The 26352-nt window shown below is 40.4% G+C and overlaps 1 protein-coding gene across 4 annotated transcripts in view; it reads right to left on the reverse strand.

The window, feature by feature from the left end:
* LOC120741187 (collagen alpha-1(XVIII) chain-like) overlaps positions 1–26352 on the reverse strand; it is a 128735-nt gene that overhangs the window by 41089 nt on the left and 61294 nt on the right. For 3 of the 4 annotated variants that reach the window (XM_040043916.1, XM_040043915.1, XM_040043913.1), the window contains exon 2: positions 18622–18704. In XM_040043916.1, the coding sequence (XP_039899850.1) occupies positions 18622–18704 (83 nt within the window). Of the gene's footprint in view, positions 1–18621; positions 18705–18795; positions 19066–26352 lie in introns of those variants that run through there. The other variant, XM_040043914.1, reaches the window with a different exon arrangement.

Raw genomic sequence — 26352 nt, forward strand, 5'->3', positions numbered from 1 at the left:
GCAAGAGAACAGTATCAGCTTTGTAAAGTGAAATATTTCATGAATTCTTCCCTCACTTTTTCACTTAAAGCCCCCGAGGTCAGGTCAGTTTTTAGTGAAACGCCAGGGTTACATGCTGTGTTGAGAGGCACATTTTTGTTTTAAAAGACAGGAAAAGTTCAAATTTAACTTCCTAGAGAAAAGATTATGACTCCTTAGTCAATGTAAAAAAACAAAAAAGCCTTTGTGCGAGTGATATTCAAGTACTGTTCACAACAGTCAAATTCATTACCCTCTCTTTACATATTTGTCTGACTGAAAATGCCAAAAACAGCCAGGAGAGAGATAATGTTCCCGACAAGCAGTCGTGCCAAATTTTAAGGTTGCTTATTTAAGAAAAATCTCGGAATCATTAAAAATCCTCAATAGGTGGAATGATATTTTATGCTGATAACACATGGTGGCAAATAAATTCTATGAGAAATAAAAACCTATCACAATATTGGGAGTGAGACAGGAGGACCAAATACAACAGAACCTCATCTGGCTTTTTCCACACACGGCATTGATATCCACCTGAATGACATGAAGGCATTTAGACTTCATTAAAAATTGATGCAGCACACAGCAACACCGCAATCAAAGAAAGCTTGACTCAGTATCTAACTTTTGTCTTGTCCTGTCTTTGCTTCAAGAAAAAATGTGGTAGGAATGGACTTACATCGGCTTTAAGTTAATTAGAGCAACTAGCAACTACAGTGTGATGTTAAAAGCGGATGTCTGCAGGGTTCAGATGTCACGGGGCTCCGTGTAAATGGCATGTTGTTTCGGCTTACCCCAAGCTGTGTTTAACCAGCTGTAGAAAGTGCACTCTGACCAACGTGTCAAAATAATAAAATAAAGTGTCAATTTTTGGCATCTTTCCCCCAGATTGTCTACTGTTCGGTGCAAGGATTACCTTTGCGAAGTATCACTTCACCATAAATAAAGCAGAGAGAATTATGTATTAGTTGTTTCTCAAATGAAATGCGAATGAAGGAGCAACAGCAGGAGAAAGAAAAATACGAAAGAAGACAGGCAGTGATAAGAATGAATAAGATGGAGACAATCGATCATCAGTTCAAAGAAGCCAAAGAGAAGGTAAAAGGCTTCTTTCCCACTTAATCACCTGCAGCCTTTTGCCATTGCTGTGGTTTGTCTCACCTCCTGTCAGAAAAGAAAAGCAAGAATTGGACACAAGGAATGGAAAAATGCTTCCTGGTTAAGCGACTGCGATGGAATTACCGAGTAAGACATACTGTAAACTCAGAAGGATCAACATCTGCAACTGAACACAGCCCTGTGACCTTTTCATCTTCATCCATATCAGCTCCTCAAGCCATAAAGAAATCCCTTAAGAAGCCTTTTCCTTGTTTTCCAGGGATGAAGGCCAAGGCTCTGTAGGCAGGCTAAGGTTTGTATTCATCACACAGGGGACACTCATGTAGCTTATCCAAAGTGTTCCTGCAGAGGGAGGGTGTCGGGGTGGGTGGGGAGGTCTGAGCGATACCATCTGCTTTAGCTCTGCAGCGTGAGTTGTTGATTACAGTTTGAAGAACGGGCCGTCGGCCAATCCACTTGCAGTTGAGTCCATTCACTGACTTAAGTGTGGCTGTATCCAGCGGCGCCGGTGGACTGTCACAGTTTAAAGACTCTTGACCATCCCAGCTGACCCAGATGACCTTGTGTTTATTCAGTTATTTCCACTCCAGTCACAGACCTACAGAGCTGCAGTTTTAGTCAGTAGAACCCTTAAGAGGTTCCTGTTTGTCATACAAACAAGGGCAAAAAAGACAGTGTTTGTCATGCAAAAGGCTTTGCACATGACATAAAGAATAAATAGATAATAATAATAAATAATTTTTGGAGTTCATGGGTGCTGCTGAATTTAGCATCTGCCAGGAGAGTATAACCTGTCTAAATGAATGGGCATCTGTGAAAGAGGGTATGTGAGCAACCCACAAACCTTGGTCTCGGGGTGTTTATTTGTGAATTCAAGGTCCTAGCATGGTACAACACAGATAGCTCGTAGGTTATACGCAGAGCTTTGCAGACCCACATTTATATATTGCAGCCATTTACTGTCATCTGAAGGCTGTATCAAAAATGCAGACTAGTTTTTAGGTTAGGTCCTGCCTACTCCTTTGTGAACCCCACAACTTCTTTTCAATCAATTTGAACATACTGCTTTTTGGAGGGCTGAATGCAAGTGTGTCTCTCTCTAGCTTCTGAGTGGTTCTGAGTTCCCATATGCCTTCTCTCTGCATTACCAAAGAGCTGTAAACAGACACAAAGTGAATCCACAGTCAGTTAGGGGAATTGTGGTTTATCAGCACAGATATGGTCACTTTAGCAAGGTCCTCACAGAAATGATTTTCCTAGTTTGTTGTAAAGAAATCTGACTGGTCTCAGCAAACACATTTAAAATGAACTGGAGGACGTCATCAACGAGTCCCCTTCTGGGTCAAGAGTTGATTTATTGCATGAAGCCCTTTTGATTTCCACATTACTGTGAGTAGTTTAGCTTGGATCTTCCACAGCTCTGTTGCAGCTCTCCCTCAGACATCTGCAAAGTTTTCTAAGTTATTGTGTTTGATGTGAGGATTTGCAATTATTCCACTACTTTGTAACCAATGTTTCAATGTGTGCAACAAACTCTCAGACAGAGCTATTCAGGTGGATCTTTCCTCTTTGCTCAGTTGCTAAGTGATCGCTTCTTAAGTCTACAGTAGAAAGCACCACACCAAAAATCCACTGTGGATCAAAAAAAAAAAGGTTTCAGATTAAACAACCATGCAGCTGTTTTGCATCCCAACAGTTGCTAAATTGGGTCAAAATGCAGTCCAGGTTCATCCTGGGGAGGAAGTGACCCCAATCCTTGACCCCAGTGTCTTACAATAACCGAGAACACTCAGCAGCTGTTAGCATCATTTGTCAGGTCAAAAGCAGGTCGAGCTCATTGGCTTGTTATTTTAGTGTATCTCCACTTTTCTCCTAAATGTTAAGGGTGTCTGAGTCTTTTTAAGGAGAACTGTATGCAGTATGAAGACAGATTTTGTTTGTTGCAAACAAGGGTTAGAAATGACAGATGGTATAATTTACCCTAAATCTAACATGGATCTGCAAAAGAGACCGTGAGAAGACGGAGAAGAAGATAGGACAATCTTCTTGTGTTTGAAAATAAAAATCAAGCAAAGGGCAGGATGAGACAAAGAGTGAATAAAATGTGAGAAAAAGGTGTGGAAATAAGGCTTCAATCTTGCAGTTTTGTTCCCCTTATTTCCCAGGTGCCTGCTCTTCTTCACCTCTGATACTGTATGTAAGAGTACACAGATTTGGGATTTTGTGTAAAAATAAACTCATAACCACCTTCCCAGCAGTGCAGGTGCAACCAGTGGCTACACTAAATCAGTCAAGCTCCTGAAATACCCGAGAGCCTGTACTGCGTCTGCTTCAGCTGATCCTCAGCAAGATGGATACATTGGCTCCGTTTTTACAGCCAAGGCTATAGCTTTGGACACATTTTATGTTCCATATTGTCAGTGTGTCCATGAAAATCCACTGAGACCTTTGGTATCTCAATAAGCTCTCAATAAAAAAAGAAGAAGAGGAAAAAGAAAAAAACTGACAGATTTTATCAGAATATAGTGGATGCTAATGCAACAGATGGAAAGACTAATGTAAATCAGAGCCATGACATCCTCACCTAACCCCTTTGACAGTTTTAGGATAAAAAGGGGGAAAAAAGGAGAACAAAACGTTTTAATTTTACAGAGAAAACCTGTAAATCCTTCCATTTTATAAGATGAAGTTAGCGTACATTCTTTTTTCAAATAAACTTAAATCTTATAATGAATATTTGGTAAAACATTTATAATGACTAGCTTTCCATACCATATGGGGAATTTTTATCTTGAAAGGGAAATCAAATCCCCAAAATGTAAGTTTGTGTCCCTAAAACAACTATTTCACCTCTCTAATAAAGAGTCTTAGACTTGCCAGATGAATCCAGTTGACTTATGGAGCTATTGTTAATGTAACCTAATCCAAAAGCAAATGTTACAACTGAGCCTTAGTTCAGCAAAGCTGTGTGTGCTAACTGTGTGTACTTTTGCATGGGTGTAAAGCTTTCCAAAATTAGAAACTGGCCTCCTCTGTCACTCTATAACAGAGGAGGTTGCACATAGCTGTTAAAAGCCAGAAAAATCCGCAAGTGCTTGCTGGCCCTCTGACAAGGTCTTTGATCCTAACATCTGACCTGGACGTGACTTCCTCATCCAAGACTAACTGACAGCATGACGATGTTGTGTGATTTGCACATACAGAGTCTTGAAAAAAACAAATCTTCAGGATTTCAGACTTCAGGCTTTATGTTGCGATTCATCATGGAATGGGACTTTGCAATGTCAGTGTTTGACATATTGGAAGATTAAGTTGTCAACTTTGTTTTGATTTCACCGCCAGCCATTGCCATAAATAATCACAGGTGTATTTCTCCCTATATTCCAAGTGCGTGGCAAAATGAAGGTGAAAATAAGTATTCAATGCCTTTTGTTTGTCAGCAAGCTTATGCAAAAACTAATGAACCATAATTCATGAGATTTGTTCGAGATGTGGAACATGGGCAAAGGAAGAAACTGTTTAATTTTGGTGTGGATCCAGATTGCTTTGTTTAAAACTAACAGGATATGGCATTAGCCTTGGCAGAGGATGACAACTCTGAGTGCCCTTCAAACTGCTCCAGTCTTTCATGGAGCAGTTTACTCCATGAAATGTATATAAATATAGGTTAGTAAAGCAAATTGGTTTCAGCCCCTCTGCCTTGTACTGACGCTACATCCAAATTGGTAACAAATGTTGAAAATCCAAAATACCTGTCAGGATAGTTTGGGATGAGCAGCGGCCATATGAAATCACAAAGAATTTGCTGCTATATGACTATGCAGCTCTTATTATGGGATGCTTTTATGAGATGCTTTGATGTAAATATGATCTAAGTTCTTCCAGTCTGATCAGGTTTGACCTGATCTGATGAGAAAGCTCTCAGTGATAATAAAAGGTTGTATGAAACAACTGAGGTCCATGTAGTGCAGCCATTTATTGTTATTATTTCATCCATTCTTATCACTTAGTTGTGACTAAACAATCCATCATGTACTTCTGATGCCCTATGACGGTCCAGGAGAAAGACTAGCCTAAAAAAATGTTCTGTGATCTCTCTCTGCCTGCTATGAACTATAGAATTGTCAAGTAACCCTTAAGTACACAAAAGAAGACTTGATATATTAGGATAGGGGCTCAGTATGAGTTGCCAGACTTTAGACCTTGGAATGAGGAAAGCAAGAAGAATGAACATTAGTAAAGCCTGACTCGCATCAGCAAGGCTGAAATATTGGTCGATACTAGCAATTTGCCAGGATCAGCCAATTTGCCAGCAATTTGCCATATCAATACTGACATTTGTAATGGTCAATAAATGAAAATTTAAAAACTAAAGTAGTAAAGAAGATAGTGGAGAAACCCTTCAACCATGTTATGAGTGCTGATGTTGCATATTTTTCTGCTAAAACCAAAACTTTTTCCACAAGTCTTCACAGTCTGGTTAATCTCAAGAAGGCATCGGAGCATTGCTAAGCCGAAAAGAGCCAAGACTTTGTCATTTGGATCAAATAGTTGATTTCCAAGCAGAAGCTTTGAAAAATTGTGTTTTTGATTACACTTCAGTCAGAACAATGCGAAGGATTTTACTTCCTCTTTGAAACATTGGAGAAAGACATATTTGCTCGATCTCTACAGAATGAGAGGAAATCAGAAAAATAACTTTATGCTAGCTGTGAAGCTGATTCGGATTAAAAATTACAGCATAATAGAATCATCTAGTTAAAAACTATGTAACTTCTGACCAGACAGACCACTAGGTTTGCCTGACAAACCACAGGCACAATTTACCAGCATTTCACTGTTGCAGTTAATTTCAGGCTCTGCTTGCCAGATACATCCTGCTAACAACCACGATCCTTCCAGTAAAACCATTGCCTGTAACTTCCCCACATTCCCAAGTTTCATTGTGCTTTCATGGGTAAAGACGTCACAATAGAAGGAGGTCCATTTGGGTGGAAAGATTACTTCATGCCGTGACTATTCATGCTGAGTAAACAGAAAAACACTGCTTATTATCTCATGAAAATATGGTGAAAGCAGCTCCAGTATCGATATAAACTGATTTTACTGCTCTTTAAAAATCTTTTTAAATAAAAACATAAAAAATTATCCAACATGTATTCTGCAAAATGGTGACTGCCTAAAAAAAACCCACATTTGGGCGTTGTGGCCCGTTCTGACTTAAAATTGAATGAAATACAAAAGAAGGTGGTGAAACATCGAGGAAATGGCATTGTTTTGTAGAATCAAAGAACAACATAGTAACTAATGATTGCTTAAATTTATGTGGAACGGCCGGATCTGCTTTGCTGATTTTCCTCTACACTTTGCTATGAGAGGCTGTTGAAATGTTTGGGAGCGACACAATGGACGGCTTATGGCACTGACAAAACTGCTCTGTCTGACCCGAAATTTGATAAGTAATCTCATGACCCCAATTAAGTTGTCATCTCTGGTTTCTTGTTGATCTAAAAGCCTGGCCAATTATAGTTAAAAGGTAGACATTTTCAATTAAGTGCAGTGAAAACATCAAGACTGTTCTCTGGGGCTGAACTTGCTCTTGAGTTAGAAACCTTTTTGGAAGATTGATCTGTTTTTCTTTCTACTCTGGTCAAAAGAAGCTGTTGAAAGCTTTAGGGGTCTGGGCACCAGCCTGGGATGTCTGATGTTGCCTGAGGCATTGAGTGATGACAGCATTGTTCAACCAAGACCTGAAGAAGAAGAAAAACAAACGTCTCCAAAGTCACCTAGAGAAGTACTTGAAGTTTCTGTCCAAGCCTATTTGCTACTATACTACTATCAAAGGGTTTAATCAAAAGAATTATTAAAGATTGGTTTTTCACATCAAAATCAACCTTAAATTACTAAAATTAGGAACTTTAGCAGCATAGAGTTCCACTGCCTTTACATACTTAATCAACAAATGTTTAAAACAGTGGTTCTGAACCTGGGTTCGATCGAACCCTAGGGGTTCGGTGAGTCGATCTCAGGGGTTCGGCAGAGCCTCCGTCGTGACATGCACGGCTCATTTTGTGCACCAGTAAAAAACATATCTATGTCTTGAATTTGAAAAACATCATATTTTATTTTTCACTAAAGAGGGGTTCAGTGACTGCGCATATGAAACTGGTGGGGTTTGGTACCTCCAACAAGGTTAAGAAGCACTGGTTTAAAATAACAAGAAAATGTGACTGTATCCTTGTGTTTTATCTCTTAACCTAACACTGAGGATAATCAGAATGTGATAGCAAAGCTAAAAAGCTTTAAGGCTAAATAGAACTACTTTTAGTTAACAAACATATTCATGTTAGCTTTTGGATTGCTTTGCTTGACAGCAAAAAAGATATTTCTCATTTTCAAACTGTGGTGATACAAGTACGAAGTGCAGTTTTATCAAAAGTGGACAAACACATCTAAAACACATAAGTTGGTGGAGAAATAATCAAACAAACACTTCTCTGCTCAGACTAAAATGGGCTCATCTTAAATGTTTCAGAACTGAGGGCAGCATTGTGCTACAGAATTATGGGTAATCTAGCACTGGCGAGGATGACAGAGCACACAGAAATGGAGAACACCCAAGTGCTCGTCCTCATCAACACTCGAGCATTTTGTATGGACATTTAGAAGCCCCGTGGGAGTATCAGAAAATGTTCTGACCATTTCAGATGTTTTATAATTACACTTGATTGACAAAAATTGCAGAGAACACAATAAGTGTGGACACGCCTTGAGCTTAAATGATGCCGGATACAAGAAAAAACAAATTCCATCGTTCAATACATTTCAGCCAGAGACGTACAAAACAAATGTGACTCATTACAAGCCCAAGACTTCAGTCAAAGCTGGAACAACTGAAGAAATCAGATTCTAGATGTTTGACTTGATTTGTAAGAGCACACAGGCTTGGGGTTATGTTTACTGCCCTCTAAAGCAGCCCACTTAAAACCCACAACCAAGCTCCAGTCAAACACTTTTTCTTTGTAAATGTGGAAATGATCCTTAAGCTTGCATATCCATTGTTCATTGTATCTTGCCTGCTCTTAAACCACCTCATATGCTGCAACAAAACAGATTTACTGTCACTTATTTATTTATTCATTTATTTTTGATGGAAAATGATGGAAAGATACTTATGGTTTTAGCGAGGCATGAAAGAAATAGTGTAGCACGTGCACCAACATAGGCACTAGGAGTGCTAATACGAGCTTAAGACCAAGAACAGCAGCAGAGAGCAAACCACAAACCAAAGTGAGAAACTGACACAGACCATTTCTTTTGTTATTGTTGATGATTGCATGTTAAAGAAAGCAAATAGAGAGAAATGGCATGAAAGACTCAAGAAGAGAGGGCCTGAAACTGAGAGATGTTTGTTGATGTTTACTTACCAGTGGAGGTGAGACAATGAAGGTAAATTGAAACCAAACCATCAGCTAGGTTTGTGTTGCGATTTTCAGGAAGTGAATCGACAGCGTGCTCACAAACATCCCAGCTGCAGACCAGCTGAGTGTACACAGACACCGCCGCTAATCCCACCACCCACTGTGAAATAATCGAGATCCTCCCTACAGATTCTCTCCGGGAAATACTTCTTCTACGACTTCTCACCATTGCCTGTGTTTATACTGATCTCACAATGTTACACTTCGGGGTGGCAAATAGAAACACCCATCCTGCTCTAATTTCAGTGAAATTCATCAAAAAAAAAAAAAAGGCATCATGCAGGCCTCCTTTTAGGAATCAAGCAGGTGGTGTTTACATGGGGTAAACACAAGAACAAGGCAAGAAAAGTTAAAGTATTCAAAGTTCAGGTTTCTGCGGTGACGAGTTTAAACATGAGAAGTTCTTTGAAGTCTGTTTTTTTTTTGTTGTGCTGATGACCACAAGCCATCTATCAGCTAGACAGGAGGCAAGAACCATGGAGGTTCAAGGCTGGGACAGTATACCAGTGCAACAGCTGAACTGTGGCTCAGTACACCCTACTTAAAGTCTGCCGAGTGTGAGCAAAGATAAGAAAAAATTGAAAAAAAGCAAAACAAATTGGATTACACAACCAAACATATGTAGACACCATATGTATACCATACCTCCATCCTGCATAACACAGAGATAATGCATGATTTGGTGTGAAAGAATTCAATAGCTTGCACAGAGCCCTACTTCAATCACACACCTTTGGGATGAATTGCAACAGCATCATGCTTTATCGCCCATCATCAAAGCCCAACTTTACTTTTGTTCTTTTGTGTCAGAATGAGAGATGATCCCTGCAGCCAAAATCCTGCGTGAAGCCTTTGCAGAAGAGTGAAGGCGGTCCCAGCAGCAGATAAATGTCGGTCACTTTGGAGTGAACGGAAACGTACTACCTTTTCAACAATTGCGGATGATTAGTTAAAGATTCGATGTTAAAGTGCCACCTTCAGTCCCCTTGGCTGATGGAACAAATTGGCTCAGAATGAATGAGCAACACATTCTTATCTTCACTAACACCATCATCCTGGTTTAAAGCAGGAAACAAGCTCGAGGGTAAAGGTGGTCTTTTTTTAGAGCGAAGGAAAGGAAAACTGGAAAGGAAAGGATGCCTCATAAATCTATCCTCACTGATGACTCCTCTGTCATTACAAATGCCCTCCTCCTGCAGCACACACGGTAACAATGTGCTACATACCTATACAACAACATGCCCTTATACAGGCAAGTATGCACTACTAAACAAAAACCCAGTAATTTTCTCATTGCTATCCATACAGAAAAAGCACTGTGGTACATTAATGACACCCCCGACCCTCACATCGAAGCATGTTTTTGAGACACAATGCAGTTGTTCACTCTATGACTTCATCACAGACTCAGATGCTCCTTTGCACTATGACAGGGCATGCCTTCTCGCTCGTCCCCACACAGCTGAACAGACACCTGCTTGTTTCGACTGTATCTTTCCGGCCTGACGGACAATTTCCATACTGTTAGAAATTCCATGTTTTCACCCATTGGCCTTCTGTAGTGCAAAAGCCAGGAAGCTGGCCTCTCCCAGAAAAATAAACATGGCGATTCAGACCACATTACATTGACATTAATTGGAGTTTTGATTCACCTCTAAGCCCTTCTGACGACAGCCTTTCATCATCCCATTGCCTACACGAACACGGCAAGACTTACAGGTTTAGATTCTGAGTCATACTTTATGCAACATACACAAACACATAATGTATTGTGGTTCAGCAACATCTGTTTATAGCTATAACCATACCTAACTACTGTGATGTTCCAGTACTTACTGCAGAGCAAGTTTTTTTCTCTGGCTTTTGCCATTAAACAGCTCTTCAAGGACAGACAGCAAAGGTACTTTCTCAAAGGTACTTCAATAACAGGGGTTTTCATAAAAGAAGATTTTTCTTAATATTTTTTCAGTTACCTTCCAATCAAAGAAATCCAGTTGTAGCATCTACAGCAGAAGTGATGTACAACCCATGAATGGTCAACCAGGATGTCACTTAAGATTTGGCCACAGTTAAAAAAAAAAAAAAGTACATTTAACACACTTCTTTGTTGGGTCCTACAGTACCTACTTTGAGTGCATATGTGTGTTCACAGCTTAGACTGTATAAAAACTAGACACAGCCACAGTGACATCTTTGGTCTCATTACCATATTGGGGTTTCTTGTGTGATGTCATGTGCACATAGCTTAGTAGTGGTAGCAACCAAAGCAATCACAATCTGGTTGGGAAATACATGTCTGTGAAGGTTCTCAGTCATCCAGTTGGGGAATACACATTTTCCCTCGGTGATTGGCTGTCTGTAGGCCTGGGGCTTTGGAAATTATTTTCCCAGGACTGCCATCAACCTCTAGCAACAAATCACAACTGGACTGGGAATACTCATTTTTCCCCACATGACCGGTGGTTGTCAACTGGTTAAGGACCAGTCTCTAGGCCTGTGTGACTGGTGTCTTTCTCACTTGATCGTACATGGTCACTGTGATTGTCACACATCCAGAATGGCTAACAAGTTCATGTCACATGGTCTTATATCTGCAAAACATAAAAACGTACAGTTTTTGTACCTCCTTGTTGGCTTCATGGCTACATGTGCCTGAATATTAAAGACACAACAGTCCAAAAGCAGCAAAAGGCTAGAGACCAACAACTAAATTTCAGCTAGTAGGGAAGATAGATAGCTAATGTTCATGGCGATACCACTTCTAGCTAGCTATCAACGTTGTTTTGCTGTTTTTTGGTTAATATGCATTTTATCTTCAACATCCTAGATAAATCTGTGCTAAAGTAATACTACAGTAACACTACAGTAAGCTGTAGTATCTGTAGCATACATAGTTGTAAAACTTTCTAAAATAAGTTAAACAGCATGGCAATCATGGTTAAAGGCTTCAGTCATAATGTGACTTTGTGCACAACTTGTGTGATCTCAGGCAGCACTATATTGTCAACATTTACACAGTACACTAGTAGTGTACTACATAGAAGTATATTAATGCAAGTCTCTGAGATATGCTGCCAAAAGAAAGGGTTTATGGGAATCTATAGCAGTGGTGGGACATTTTGACCCAACAGAAACAGAATTCATACCAAGTGATGCAAAAATTAAAAAAAATAAAAAATCAGCCAAATTTTAAGGAATTTCCCAAACAAAACCACATGTCAGAATAATTTTGGGCAAAAAAAATTGTCATGGGATTAATTGTGTGACCACAAGGACATTCTGTGTCTGTGATTTTCATGCACATTAGACTTTGCAGAGATTTCGCACGGAAAAAGGAAGGACTTTGATCTGCTAGTAGCACTATAAAGACAAACTCCTGGGAATAATAGAATTCATCATTAAGGGAAAAGCTGAACAAAATGTCATAACAAAGTACGGACGTCTTCAATCTGTGTTTTTCTTTTTTTCTCTCTCTCTCTTAAATGTCATTAAGAAAAACAATCTATTTTATATTGAATAAGAGTATTGATATTTTCCAGACACAAACAGCAGCGACAGTCGGTAAAGGAGTCAAAGCGCAGAGCTGTTTGATCCTCTTCATCCAGTGCTGGATTAAAGACCAAGGAAAAGAAAACAGTTGACAACATCCAACAAAGTGTTTGCAGCTCCAGTATTGAGGATGAAAAAAACCCTTTGATGGCCAAAGCTTTGATTTAAAGTAGCGACAATGGATGTTCAGATAAGAATTAATGAGAGGTTTAGTAAAGATAAGTTATCTTAGGAATTTGAACTTGCCAACATGCTCCATCAATTTCCCAAAAAAAGACTTAAAAACCAAGAAGGGAGGTCAAGGTGACATTAGCGATCACACCTTTATCTTCCCACACAGAAACTTGCTATACTTAACACATCCTGTGTTTGTTGTCAGGTTTCATGCCTTGAAGTCATCCATCTCATCCCACACAGACTGCCACTTAAAATAGTGGCTTGTTTTGTCCAGGACAAATTTAGCTATTCCTGTTTACCCTCCAGGATAATGCATGTGTTTTTAGTTAAGGGTTTCTTTTGGATCATTTGCAGAGGCCCCAATACAGGCTGTATAGCAGCTTTCCTCAAAGTGTTATTGTCAGCAGCACACAGCCAGTGTCTTTGTAGCTGCGTTTTCATGGTCTCGTGTTCATTTTGAAAGATTTTAATGAGAATATTAGAAAAAGAAATCAAAAAAGACAAGATCAAGACCACATGACAATCAGTCACAAGTGATGAATGAAATACAATCCAGATGAAGACAGCAGTTGGTACAGTGGACCAAATATGGAAGTTGGAAGTAAACAGTAATAACCTGGGCTGCAGACACTGCAACAAAAACAAGCCACAGTACATCTTGAATCGGTTTGAGCTTGCTGACATATGAAAGTGTAAACAGCCACAAGAATGGTTCAACTCCTATCTCAAGAAGGGACACATGAGGCCACATATTCTTATGCCTAAATGACTATAAAAGGAGGGTGAATAGATCATTTTCCAGTGGCTAAATGTTTAGGATAACTCCTCAGCGTCTACTAGGTGAGACATTTCAGGCATATCCTGCTGGGAGGAGACCCCAGAGTGAAGAAATTACATCTCTAGGCTGACCTAGAAATACCTCGAAGACCCCCCGGAAAGACTGGAGGCGGTGGCTGGAGAAAGGGATGTTTGGGTATCACTGCTTGGACTGATGCCCCTGTGATTCACACTCAGATAAGTAACAGAAGACAAAATGATAGGCCGATACATGTAATAGTTTGCAGAAACAACTTCTAGAAGTGCAGATTTAAAGTGTGAAAAGTACAGAAATTTGTGAATTTTGTACAGCCATCTTTAACATGCAGTTTGTGGTTAGATAGGTGTTTTGTCACAAAGTCTTGAAGGTAGACATGTGCAAGATTTTCTTCTGTTTATTTGGTCACCTTCCCATGAAGTTCAAAGAAAAACTAGTGAGCATATTTGTTCTTTTTCATAACATGCACAACCATGGTGTGAATTCTGTGCATGCGCATCTTCTCTTTTTGCTATGTAGTACTGGAAATAATGTAATGTTTGCCTTTTAGATTATAAAAGGCAGTCTGAACTGAAACAAACTAGAATTCTGATGTGATTTGCTAAACTTTTCCTGAGCCAAAACCAAAAGGTATACAAGACTAAGTGCATTAGCAAGCTAAAGCAAACGTTTGATTTGTTATGGCAGTGCTTCCAACAGTTAATTCATTTTCATGTGAGTTAAACATCTCAGAGGAAAACACATGTCATTTACAGCACATCATTGCAGCATAAAAAAGCAAAGGCAGCATTATTTATACTGTGTAACCTCGTACGGCCCATTGGCAAATTTGTCACGGTTTATAAACACGTGGATGTGGTCAAAGAAACAGCTGGCCTCTCTTAACATTCGGTGGTAGTCAGAGTGATATCACCTGATTGTTTCCTTTTTGGTGACAGCTTTTGTGCTCGGACCTCGCTGTTGTGATGTTTCCCAAGAAATACAAGCTCAGTATTTTATGAGTTGACTCACTTGTCTGCTATGTCATCTTGTGGATGGAAACTGGACATTTATTATTTAATCGGAAAATGTTACAGACTTTTAAAGCCTCAAATGTTGTATGTAAGGGTTTTTTTTGCTTAGCTATGAAATCACAGTTGGACAGGGCTGAGAATCTCCCTATGAAGTAGTTTTAATAACAGTCTTAATCAAAAGCTGACATGTTACCTCTGTTCAAGCCCACAATCTAGATGACCCACATCAAAACTGGAGCCAAACCAGGATCTCATCAAGTCAGAATTAAGACCAAATGGATGTGGAAATATTACATATTGCTATTACATAATGCTTCCTTATAGTCAGTGTCAGCATGCATGTATTATTAAAACTATGATTAAGACTGGATCTACAGGTTTTATTGTCATATAATAGAGTGAATTTCATCAGCTACTATGAAACCAAGGCTTTTGGATTAATAAGAGTTACACTGAGATCTTCCTCTTTTTATTGGTTAATGCAGCAATGATCCAGTGGCTTCCAGCTAAAATTAGGAGCTACAGAAGCCTGGTACTTCCACAAAGATTTATTTCCATTTCCATTGTTTTCATCACACTTGAAGGCTTCATCTGACACTGACAAATCATGTACCACCCCAGGAAATATATCCAGCACTGTGCAGCTAAGCCTCCAGCTACAAAACCAATCTTTGGTGGTTTAACACCAAAGTAGTTTTTGGAGAAATGTTGACATTTCAGTGAGTTAAATCAACTCTTTTATACTTGAGTGACCTAAATTGAATCTATCGTTTGGTTCTTTTGCCAGTGATAATCTTGGGGTCAGTAAAAGTTGCTCGTTTTATTGCACCCTGTTTGTTACTCTGATGCAAGTCTAACCTCATTACCCTGATGACCTTCACAGAGCAAATATGAGATAAACAGAAAACAGGCCTGTGTTTACCAGGAGAAAAAAATGCTTTGCTTTGGTGTGAGAATCAATCTCTTTTAAATTCTGTTTTATTTTGCAACACGTTTATATATTTAAACTTGAGGTTTTCTTCTGGCTCAACATTTTCTCATTCAAAACAGCTTCATACAAAAGTCAAATGTGGGTCATGTGTGCAAACCACAGTCATCCCCCAACCTACTTTTTCCTATATCGGTAATATACTTCTAACAACACCCTTTAACCTCTCTAAGGACTTGCATCATGACAATAATCTTGTGATAATCATCGCCACCATTGTCTTCATCATAATCACCCTGATCACTATAATTACCCTCAGCACCAAGTTCAGTGTAATCACCACATTCTCTTATACTCACATCATCAGCCACACTGTCTTATCATCCTTCATTGTTCACTGTCCTGGACGTTTATTTTGCTTCAGATAATTAAAACCATTATCATTGGACAATAATTACCATGTGGACACCAGCTGGAGAGCTTTGCATGCATGTACTCATTTTGTCGTATATAAACCCATGCATGTGCAAGTGCACATACAGAGTTGCTACTCTATATATGCATATGCACTCATTAGTGAAGATTGAAAACAGGGAGTACCCTGGCAGGTATTCATTTATTATTATTTTGGATATGAAAACAATAGGGCTGATATTTGGATCCTTTTCATCTTGGACCAAAGTGGTTTTACAATTTATTTTTGTGTGTAAAGAGTTTCTTTACTTATTAATGGGATTTTCAAAATGGTGTTCTCAACATATTTAACTTCAAATTTAAAAGAAAATCTATACGTCTACACATTCAACACAATGTCCCGTTTTTAAAACCCTGAGCATGTGTGGCCTTCCACATCTTGGGTTTTTGGATCCTTGAAGTGACCGCTCCAAGTTATCAGCTCATGTCAGGACGCTGCGTTACGAAGATTCATCACACAGGCACATACTGTATCAAACGTCTTTAACTACAATTACCTGCACATCAATCATTTTGTGAAATTATTGCACTACAAGAAAACCTTGAAAGATAACAAAATCTTTAAAAGGCTTTAAAAGAGTGACTATTGTACATTCATCTCTCTCAAAAATGTTATGACGGATGGTAATTAGCGATATATTGTATACTAAAGCTGTTTTATATATAAACTTTTGCTGCAGACCTGGACATGATAACATGGGAGTCTGAAAACGGACTCACTTTTGGGGCTAGCTTAAATTAGCCATTCAAAGAACTGCAGTTTTTGGCACTGCTATGTTGGCTTAACTTTTTAGCCACTTGGTTAGTTCAAATGACTCATGTAACGCTTTAATACATAACTTATTTATTCATTCACTGACAGACGCTGTAATGTTCCAATCATGGAATTTCTCTTTGTGTTTCCAGCTTTTAGTTCTGATGCTTCCAGCTGAAAACCATCCTCACACATTAGTAACAGACATAGCTAAGAAAAGCAGTTTGCACTATTTCACACTAAGAGAAAGGATTATATCATTTTCTCCTTTTTGAAATCATGCACAGAAACGTGAATGTTGCCACAGCGACAGCTCTGTTTAAGGATATTTACAACATGCAGCTTGGAAATATGCGTCCCTGGTGCTCTCTCGGGCAAGTGAGCCAGCGTGAGCAAGCACACTCTGCTTTTTTCCCCCTGTCTTGAAAAAGTGAATCATGGCAGAGGATTATAAATATGGCAAGAACACAAACAGCCTGAGAATGGAGCCTCTGGCTCACCCAACATCTGCAGGATCTACAGTAAAGGAAACTGGACAATGAAATCACATTTTTGAAAATTTGTTTTAGCACCACCCACCTCCTCACACACATCAACACCAGTTCAGCTTGGATGCAGAGCACATTTAGAGCTTGTTTTCATTCCCACGCGATTATATTCCATTTATCTCTTAAGAGGACATGCTTATTAAAAGTGGTCACACTTTTTTTTTAAGCCAGCAGGAGCATAGGTTGTGTTTAATTCCTAATATAAGCAAGACCACTAAGCTCCATAAGGGCCACATTAGGTAACGAGACCCTGTAATCATTTAGCTAAGCCTGGACAATGCTGCTTTTGTGACATGGGGGTCTTTGTGGTTTACACAGGTCAAGATATCCTTGCAGATAACTGCAAAATGCTAATCTGGATTCCAGCACACTGACGAAAGCAGTGATGGTATATTGGCCTGTCCGTCTGAAGCGTAGCATGAAAACTAATAAAGTGAGGCTCTCCGAGATAATTGGCAATGACCGTCATCTATGACATGCACCTTCCAATGCTCAGCACTGCATCATCTTCACTCGCTTAATTATGCAGTGCTACTGAGTGCAGAGCTTTTCTGTCAATACGTACATTGTGAGGTTTTACTGGTATCCAGTTGCAATGGAAAAGAAAATCTGCAAGTCTTCCAGCACTAATTGGAAACATGTTAAAGTGTCCTGAGTGATGTATTAATCACTACAAAGAAAATCTAGGTTTAAGCTGTGAAAACAGTCTCCAGAAACAGCAAAGCACTGCACATGGGATCAGAGAAACAAGTCAGCCAAGAAATAACTCAAGAAATAATATGGAACAGAAGCCTAAAGGAGACTCCCTCGCTTGCATCAATGCTATAAATTTAAAAGCACTGGTTTGCCAAAGAGTTTGGGAATGCCGGTTTGTGTCCACATCCATCCATCGCACCTCCACCTCATCCTCCCTAAATCTGCATTATAATCAGTGTTGTGTAAGGTGACTCAAGAACCATCCCAACTGAACTTAGGCACCAGATCTTCTGATGATCAGCTGGTCTGTGATCACATTGACTTCAATTGGGCTTTTATGAATAGGTCTGCAGGTGGGTTGAACTGGCCTAAAATATACCCAAGTAGAGAATAAACTTTAGAGAGTGGTGACAATTATGTCACACCAATGGTAGCCTAGTTCTCCTCAGTGTAGGGCAGTATATGTTTCTTCATTAGACATTTATGGCTCCTTCATGTATCTCCTGCTCAAGTAAACCTGGTCTTATAACGCCAATATAAAACATCCCCTAGGATGTCAAACTGGGGCCACATTTTGAACACCACTTCAAAAAACAGGCTTAAACTCTCAAGACATCTCCAGGGTCTTTGCACTTTAATTATCACCAACATGTGAGTAAAGAGCCTAGAAGAGTTGTAGTGAAAGGGAGAAACAACAGCCAGAGACTTAAAATAAATCTTACGCTGTCTTTTTAAATGTGGTCAAATATACAACATTGAAAGCTGAAACATCAACATTTCTATTACTTGAACATTAATTAAATCTAAAATGTCTTAAACTACTCAGCTAACCACATTATCAACAGAATAATATTTACACACACTTTTTTTTAAGTAACAGAAAAGTCACTTTCAGGACTAGAGTGCAACTGCTCCATCATTCATATTCAACAGCTGAAAAACCTCTGAACCAGCAGAAAGTTTGCCAACAGCAGGAAAAAAAACTTCCAACAAGGAAAAAAAACAAAACAAAACAAAACAAAAAAAAAACAGTCAACAGCCACATACCATCCAGCAGCTGATAGGCAGACGAGCAATGGCAGCAGAACCGGAGGGCAAGGAGAAATAATCCAAAGAGCCAGGAAAGAATGCTGCACAAAAAACACAATTTAGGAATAAGAAAACTTGCTAAAAGTTCATCAATTCAACTTCTTTACAGAAAACACAGTGGGTTTCATTTACCGTGGAGTCATCTTTAGTGTTGGTGAGTTTAAGTCCACGCTAAAGTTGCCCCGTTTCTATGTGGTGCTGATAGAGACAGTGAGAGAGAGAGAGAGAGAGATGGAGCTCACTCTGCCTCGCTCTCATTCACTCCAGACTAAAAACTGCTCTTTCCTCCTCCTCTCTCTTGCCCCCTGATTCTCTCTCGCTCGCTCTCTGGTTCTCAGTCAAACAAAGGCAGCTTCAGTGAATCGGGACTCAAGGGGCCCTCGTAAAGCTGAAATCTGACTCCCAGCGTCTCCTCTATGGACCACCGCTTTCTAATCCAGCCCTCCCCTCAGACATCTCAACTCCAGATCCAAATTAACACACTCCAGTTAAACCACCCCCCTCCACCAGAGACACACACCAACTTTTCTCCTGCTCCCCTTCACTGGTGTGGTTTCTCTCACTTTCTCAGCATTTGGAAGCACTTTTTGTGTGTGGCCTTGACTTGCTGGAGGAAGACACTGTAACATCTGCAGCATTCAAAGCTGTCTTTAAGCAAAGACAAGAACTTCTGTCAGGGTCAAAGCAAATATTCAGATAGCTTAGACCAGAGCTTACATTATTTGTTGCCATCACTTCAGTGCGTTCTCTTTGTCAGGTTCAGCCCACCAAAAGCAGAATCCCCTAATCCACAGCAGCACCTGGATTATTAGAAGTCTGGTTCTCCTTCCAAACAAAAATTGGCACTGAAAATAATTTTTTCTTGTCATTTTGAATGAAATTTAGTTTCTAACATCCATCTTTTATTTTGACTTCCAAATCACTGCTTTGTCCTCCATAGACACACCCTTTCAGCTCTTCCTGCAGCAGGTCATCGTGGGCCATGTTAGGAGTTTTGTCTCCCCAGCCTCTTGTAGGTCTTTCCTGGGTTCTACCCTTTGAACATGCCTGGATGCGCCCAGAAGGAAACCTGATCAGACGCTTAAAAGCATCAACTTTAAGCCTCTCATACGTTTAAACTTTTTACCGTCTCCTCAAGGGTGAGCTAAAACCCCCTCTGAAGAAAAGCTCAGCCGTATGCATGAAATATAATGATATCACACCTACCCATCCTATATTTTCAAGGCACAGAGGCACTTCATCACATTGAATCACTCATTAGCTGAATGTTGTTCCAGATTCTTTCACCCTACTTTAACCCCTGGTGACTCCTATAGTTTCCAAAAGACTTCTGGTTATATAGAAATCCGGGTATGGGAAAATAGTTATGAACTTGGGTCAGTAGTTTCAGGTCATATTGAATACACTATAAGGTTAATTTAGGGTTAGGGGGTTAGGATTGGGGGTTAGGGTAAGGGTTTGTATTCATGAGTGAATCATAATTGTTGCTTACCATAAAAGTCCTCATATTTGGAGCTGCCTTCTTGATACAAAGGTTTTTTTTTACTTTCAGTCCACCCCTGATCTGCCAGTGCATTCACTGTCTAGGGCATCAACTAGAAATTAAATCCAAAAAATAACAACATTTAGCACATTTCTCAACTTAGAGATTTTTTGTGAACTTTGCTTCTGTTTTCACTCGCTATTTAGTCAGTTTTAGGCATCAGAGCTTCTTGACTAGGTTTATGAAAAGGGGTAAACATTATTCCTACACTTTGAAAATCAGCACTTAAGAGTTTCCATTGACTCCAAGAACCAGTATATGTCTCATCTCTCCATTGGCATGACCAGGTGCATCTCACCACTGACACTAAAGGACACCTGACATGCCAGCTGCTTTGACAAAATTGCACTATTTCACAGCTCACAGGCTGACTGCTACCCATCAAAGTGTGAATAAACTACAATATCTAACTCACCGTCAAAAACAGTAAACTCATCAGATCCTGAGATTGCTAAAATCCACATTTTTGGGCGTCTTATGATATAAAAATAAAGTCAGAATAGCAGAAATAGCAGACAATGTGGCACACACTGCAAAGGAATTTTGTGATAATAGGTTAATCATTTCTGCTTGTGATAACACCTCTGGTGACTCATCAGACCCAGTGTCTGGACTGAAGAGCACTTCATACAGGAGCAAAATGGAATCTGCTTTAAACAAACGCACGCAAACCCCCGCCGGTCTGTCTGCAGGAGCCAATGTGGTCGAGGGGAGGACAGATAAGGATGTGTTCAGACCTTGCTTCTGACAGCTCAGACAGATACGAGCCATCATGGACTGTGAGTGATGCTATTAGTGAGGCAGAAACTATGATAAGCTTTATTCACATAACTGACATCATACTGACTGACCAGTGCTTTCATGAGATGCTGAGTGTCTTTTTACCCATATCTTTCCTTCTTTATGCGATCTGTTATACTAGATAATTTGTTAATGAGGATTTATTCCATTAAAATAAAAAGCTGTCTTGGATGTGAAGTTGCAGTTGTCCAGCTGTAAAAGGGCAAGAGGCAAGGTACACCCTGAACAGGTCACCTGTGCATCACAAGGCTACAGAGAGACAGATTCATAATTAAATTCACACCTGTGGCCAATTCAGAATCACCAGAATCATGAAAGTCTTTGGACTTTGGAAGGAAGCTGGAGTAACCAGAGAGAACCCATAGAGACACAGGGAGAACATGCAAACTATAAAGCCTAAAATCCAGTAAAGAAACAGGCTATCCATAAGTACATCTACAACAAACCACAAAAACTTTCCCTAACCTAATACTAAACCGAAAACATCTCAAACAACAGATATAAATGAGTTACTGTTATCAAAGTTTCATGAGGGGAATCCATAACCATAGCCCTAAAAAAGATCTGACCAAATATAGGGTACGTGTCCAACCTTCTCCACTAGAACAATCTATTGCCAGTGACAGTAATATGGGCTGAAATTACATTTACTCTAAAATGTATTTCCCAGTCCAAGGTAATCCCTGTTTGTTCTTTGAACATACTGTTTTCAACGAGAACAGTCATAAAAGAAAACAGTTATATGGCCTATTAAAGTCTGGTGGTCATGTGGATACTGATGCTGTGCAAATAAGCCCCTCTTTGTAAACGAACTAGAAATTTCCAAATGACAGCTGAAACAAAAGTGATGAAGATTCGATTTATAAACTTGTCAGAAAATCTCTTTTTTTAATTAATGTTTGTTCCTGGCAAAATCCTGACTGAAAAATACACTGACCAACTTTCTGTTCTGCCAAGATTACTTATTACGCCCCCTCTCCACCCACGAGCACCTAAGATTTTTCAGAGCTCTCCATAGTAGTCTGTGTATTTTGAAGTAAACAGAGTGAAGGGAGAATTCTTCGTGATGTTAGAGACACAAAGACAAGGAGCAATAGACCGCCGTTTCTATGCAAAGAAAACAGTAACAGAGAGAAAGGGATTTCAGTCTCTGGGTGGCAGCAGCTTAAAAGGGGTCCAGTCTGAGGTCTTGCTGGTATGAGTCAGTAAGATACCAGATCGTCATCCCTCTTTAGGTAACAGCTCTGAGAAAGCAGGCCGAGCTGCCCCAGATGACATCAAAAGCACCAAAAGAAAACATCTGCTAACAGCGCCTGGCTTTCAGTTTGTAAAGAATAGCCTTTTTTAAGGGAATTTCCATGTTCAGACTTAACTGTCTGTGGTTTGAAACAGACTGCAGTGCTGCTGAAAAACAGTCAGGGATTTTTAATAAGACAAAACCACCAAGAGTCTAAATGGATTGTGATATGAAACAGTCAAAAAATCTGCCTTTACTTTGATGATATTCGAACTGCCCTCAATCGATGTAGAGAGCTCTGATAACAGAAAGAGTGTTGTAGAATAAAGCAGGAGGACGCCCCGAGAGCTGATAAATGTTGAACAAATGTGGAATGGGCTCAAAAACATGCTCGCAATTTCAATAGTCCTTATCTTACCTCCTCTAACCTTCAGATAAAAGCAGTGAGAACAGTGATGATAAATGCTATAAGGAGAAAAACACAGAGAGCAGGTGAGATCTCTCTGAAGTGATCCATACTGTCACCAAGATGATTCTTTTAACTGCTTTTTCTTTTATAAAACAAATTTAACTTGAAAGGTTTTCACAAGCAAACGATTCCAATCACGCTGGCCAAGTTGGAGACTGTGCACACCAGTGGACGTCAATCTTTCCCACACATTTTGTACATGCAGAACAATGAAAGGTCCACCTTTTGCACTGAGAAGTGCTTTAATTCTTTATGGTATAGATTCAACAATTTGGCAACACCATCCACGATGTAAATCTCCGCCACATCCCACAGATGCTTGACCAGGTTGCGATCTGGTGACTGTGGAGGCCATTTGAGTACAGTGAACGGTGAATATGGGCTCATTGTGGTCATAAAGAAATGAAGACAGTTAGTAACAATCCTCAAGTAATCTGTAATCATGCACAGTTGGTACCAAGTAACCCGAAATGCCAAGAAAATATCCACAGCATCATTACACCACCAACAATGTCAACCATTGATTCAAGGTGGGATAGATCCATGCTTTCATGTTGTGAATGCCCAATTCTGACCCTACCATCTGAATGGTGCAGCAGAAATAGACTAGTTGTCTAATTCTGGCAAAATGTAGTCTAAGTTCCTCATTCTTGCTGCTGTAGACCCTCTGCTTTAATGTTTAACATGCTCAGAGATGCTCTTCTGCATAATTTGGTTGCAATGGTAGTAGTAGTTGAGTTGCTATTCTTTTTGTAAGTTTAAAGCAGTCTGGAGATTCTCCTTTGACCTCTGGCATCAACATTGCATCTGCTAACCATGTATTTGATAAGCACCTCGTCAGAGCTGTGGATGCTGGTCTTTGAGTCATCCTTCTTGACCAATCTGGTGCTTTTTCAATATCTCTCCTAATGGTTCAGAGTTCAGACTACTCCTTTTTGCATGCTACCCAGTGTGCAGATAATCTGCAAGCATTGCATCAAATTCTACTCCTACACAGATGATTGCCAATAAACTCTGCAGCTAAATTCCTCCTAAACAACTTTTCAGTTTCTTCTGTCTGAAGTCTTCATATTCTTGTGAAAGCAAAGTGTACAAAACCAAACTGCAACATGCTTTCTACTGGAATTCACTTGACTTTATTCATGACATTTGACTTTTTCTGCTTTTTTAAAAATAAATTATTTTTTGAAGTCAGTCACAGGAAGAACACTCACAAAATAACCTTTTTAAAAATTAGTGTTCAACCTCCCAAATGTTTGCTTTTTCAGAGAAGGGACAAAAAGAACTTCTTGTATTTTACTCAGTCTCAAAAGGTCTGAAAAAGCAAGTCTTACCAATGTTTCTTTTGGTGATGCCATGTTCTTTTTAAATGAAAGAAAATCAATAAAAACTTGCAGAAACCCTCAGTAATCTTTAATGCAAAACACATCCAGTGGGTGTAAATCAGACCTTCTTTGCGTTTTCAGACATTCAGCATTCATCATCTCCCGTTTTTCAGCTTTTCACCATCTCTCTCTGACATGGCTGACATGGTCTGCACAGCTCACGGGGTTGGGAACAGAAGTTTCTTGCATTATGAAGCCTGATCACAATTATTTGTATTGAGGGTTCAAAGGTTGCACTTGGTTTCTGAGGTGAGATGACGGTGGAGCGGCAGAATGTGCTTGTGCGTGTCTCAGGTCAACATAGAAAAAAAAAGCTTCTGATGTTCTTTAAGCTGAAATTCAGAAAGCTGTATTAACAAAAGGGGCCCTGCTAGTGAAAACAAGCAACTGGCTCTCTATTCAGTTTCAGAGTGATTGACAGGGACAAGGTCAAACTGCTTTCTCAAAGAGAAAGACGGGTTTTAAATAAATTTAGACCCTGCCTAGCCAACAGACAAGGCAAAAAAATATATATATTTAATAATTTAGAACTGGCCAAGAAAATAATAAGTTTTGGCTCTGGATCAAGCAGCATATAAAAATGAAAAATAGGCTGTACATTAGAGTTAAAAACACTATAAAAGGCACTGGTACCTAAAATTTTAGACCTTTGTTTCTTTGTTTTCTTATCATAAACTATTATAAGATTGGGATAAGGAACAAAGCTGAAGTTTGTCACTGAAATAAATAAATGAAATAAACACTTGCTTGTCATGCTTACATTTTATGTCCATCTATCCACTTTCTGTTACTTATTTCGCTCCAGTGGCAGGACCCAGACTAAGCTTTATATAAACTATATAACTTAAGTAGGAAGTCTTTTTCCATGGCCTCTCCGAACTCCTCCCACACCCGAGTTTTTGCTTCAGCCACTGCCCGAGCCGCATTCCGCTTGGCCTGTCGATACCTGTCGGCTGCCACCGGAGTTCCACAGGCTAACCAAGCCCGATAGGACTCCTTCTTCAGCCTGGTGGCTCCCTTCACCTCTGGTGTCCACCATTTGGTTCGGGGATTACCACCACGGCAGGCACCAACCACCTTGCGGCTAAACAACTCCTCGGTGGCAGAGCCCCTGGTGTTGATGAGGTCCGCTCCGAGTTCCTGAAGGCTCTGGACGTTGTAGGGCTGTCCTGGTTGACATGCCTCTGCAATGTTGCGTGGAGATCAGGGGCAGTACCTGTGGACTGGCAGACCGGGGTGGTGGTCCCCATCTTTAAGAAGGGGGACCGGAGGGTGTGTTCCAACTACAGGGGGATCACACTCCTCAGCCTCCCTGGGAAAGTCTATGCCAGGGTGCTGGAAAGGAGAGTTCGTCCGCTAGTCGAACCTCGGATACAGGAGGAACAATGCGGTTTTCGTCCTGGTCGCAGAACACTGGACCAGCTCTTTATCCTCTCGAGGATACTTGAGGGTGCATGGGAGTTTGCCCAACCAGTCTACATGTGTTTTGTGGACTTGGAGAAGGCATTCGACCGTGTCGCTCGGGGTGTCCTGTGGGAGGTGCTGCAGGAGTATGGGGTGTCTGGCCCATTGCTACGGGCCATTCGATCCCTATACAACCGTTGCAAGAGCTTGGTTCGCATTGCCGGCAATAAGTCGGACTCGTTCCCGGTGGGTGATGGGCTCCGCCAGGGCTGCCCTTTGTCTCCGGTTCTGTTCATAATTTTTATGGACAGGATTTCTAGGTGCAGCCAAGTGGCGGAGGGCTTTCGCTTTGGTGGCCTCAGAATCTCATCTCTGCTTTTCGCGGATGATGTGGTTCTGTTGGCTTCATCGGGTGAGGGCCTCCAGCTCGCACTGGAACGGTTCGCAGCCGAGTGTGAAGCAGCGGGAATGAGGATCAGCACCTCCAAATTTGAGGCCATGGTTCTCAGCCGGAAAAGGGTGGAGTGCCCACTCCAGGTCGGGGATGAGTTCCTGCCCCAAGTGGAGGAGTTCAAGTATCTCGGGGTCTTGTTCGCGAGTGATGGGAGAAGGGAGCCGGAGATCGACAGACGGATTGGGGCTGCAGCTGCAGTAATGCGGACGCTGCACCGGTCCGTCGTGGTGAAGAGGGAGCTGAGTGTAAAAGCGAAGCTCTCAATTTACCGGTCGATCTATGTCCCTACCCTCACCTATGGCCACGAGCTGTGGGTAGTGACCGAAAGAACGAGATCGCGGATACAAGCGGCAGAAATGAGCTTCCTCGGATGGGTGGCTGGCCTCTCCCTTAGAG

The sequence above is a fragment of the Simochromis diagramma genome, unplaced genomic scaffold (genome assembly GCF_900408965.1).
Source record: "Simochromis diagramma unplaced genomic scaffold, fSimDia1.1 OVJJ01000602.1, whole genome shotgun sequence".
NCBI classification, from domain to species: domain Eukaryota; kingdom Metazoa; phylum Chordata; class Actinopteri; order Cichliformes; family Cichlidae; genus Simochromis; species Simochromis diagramma.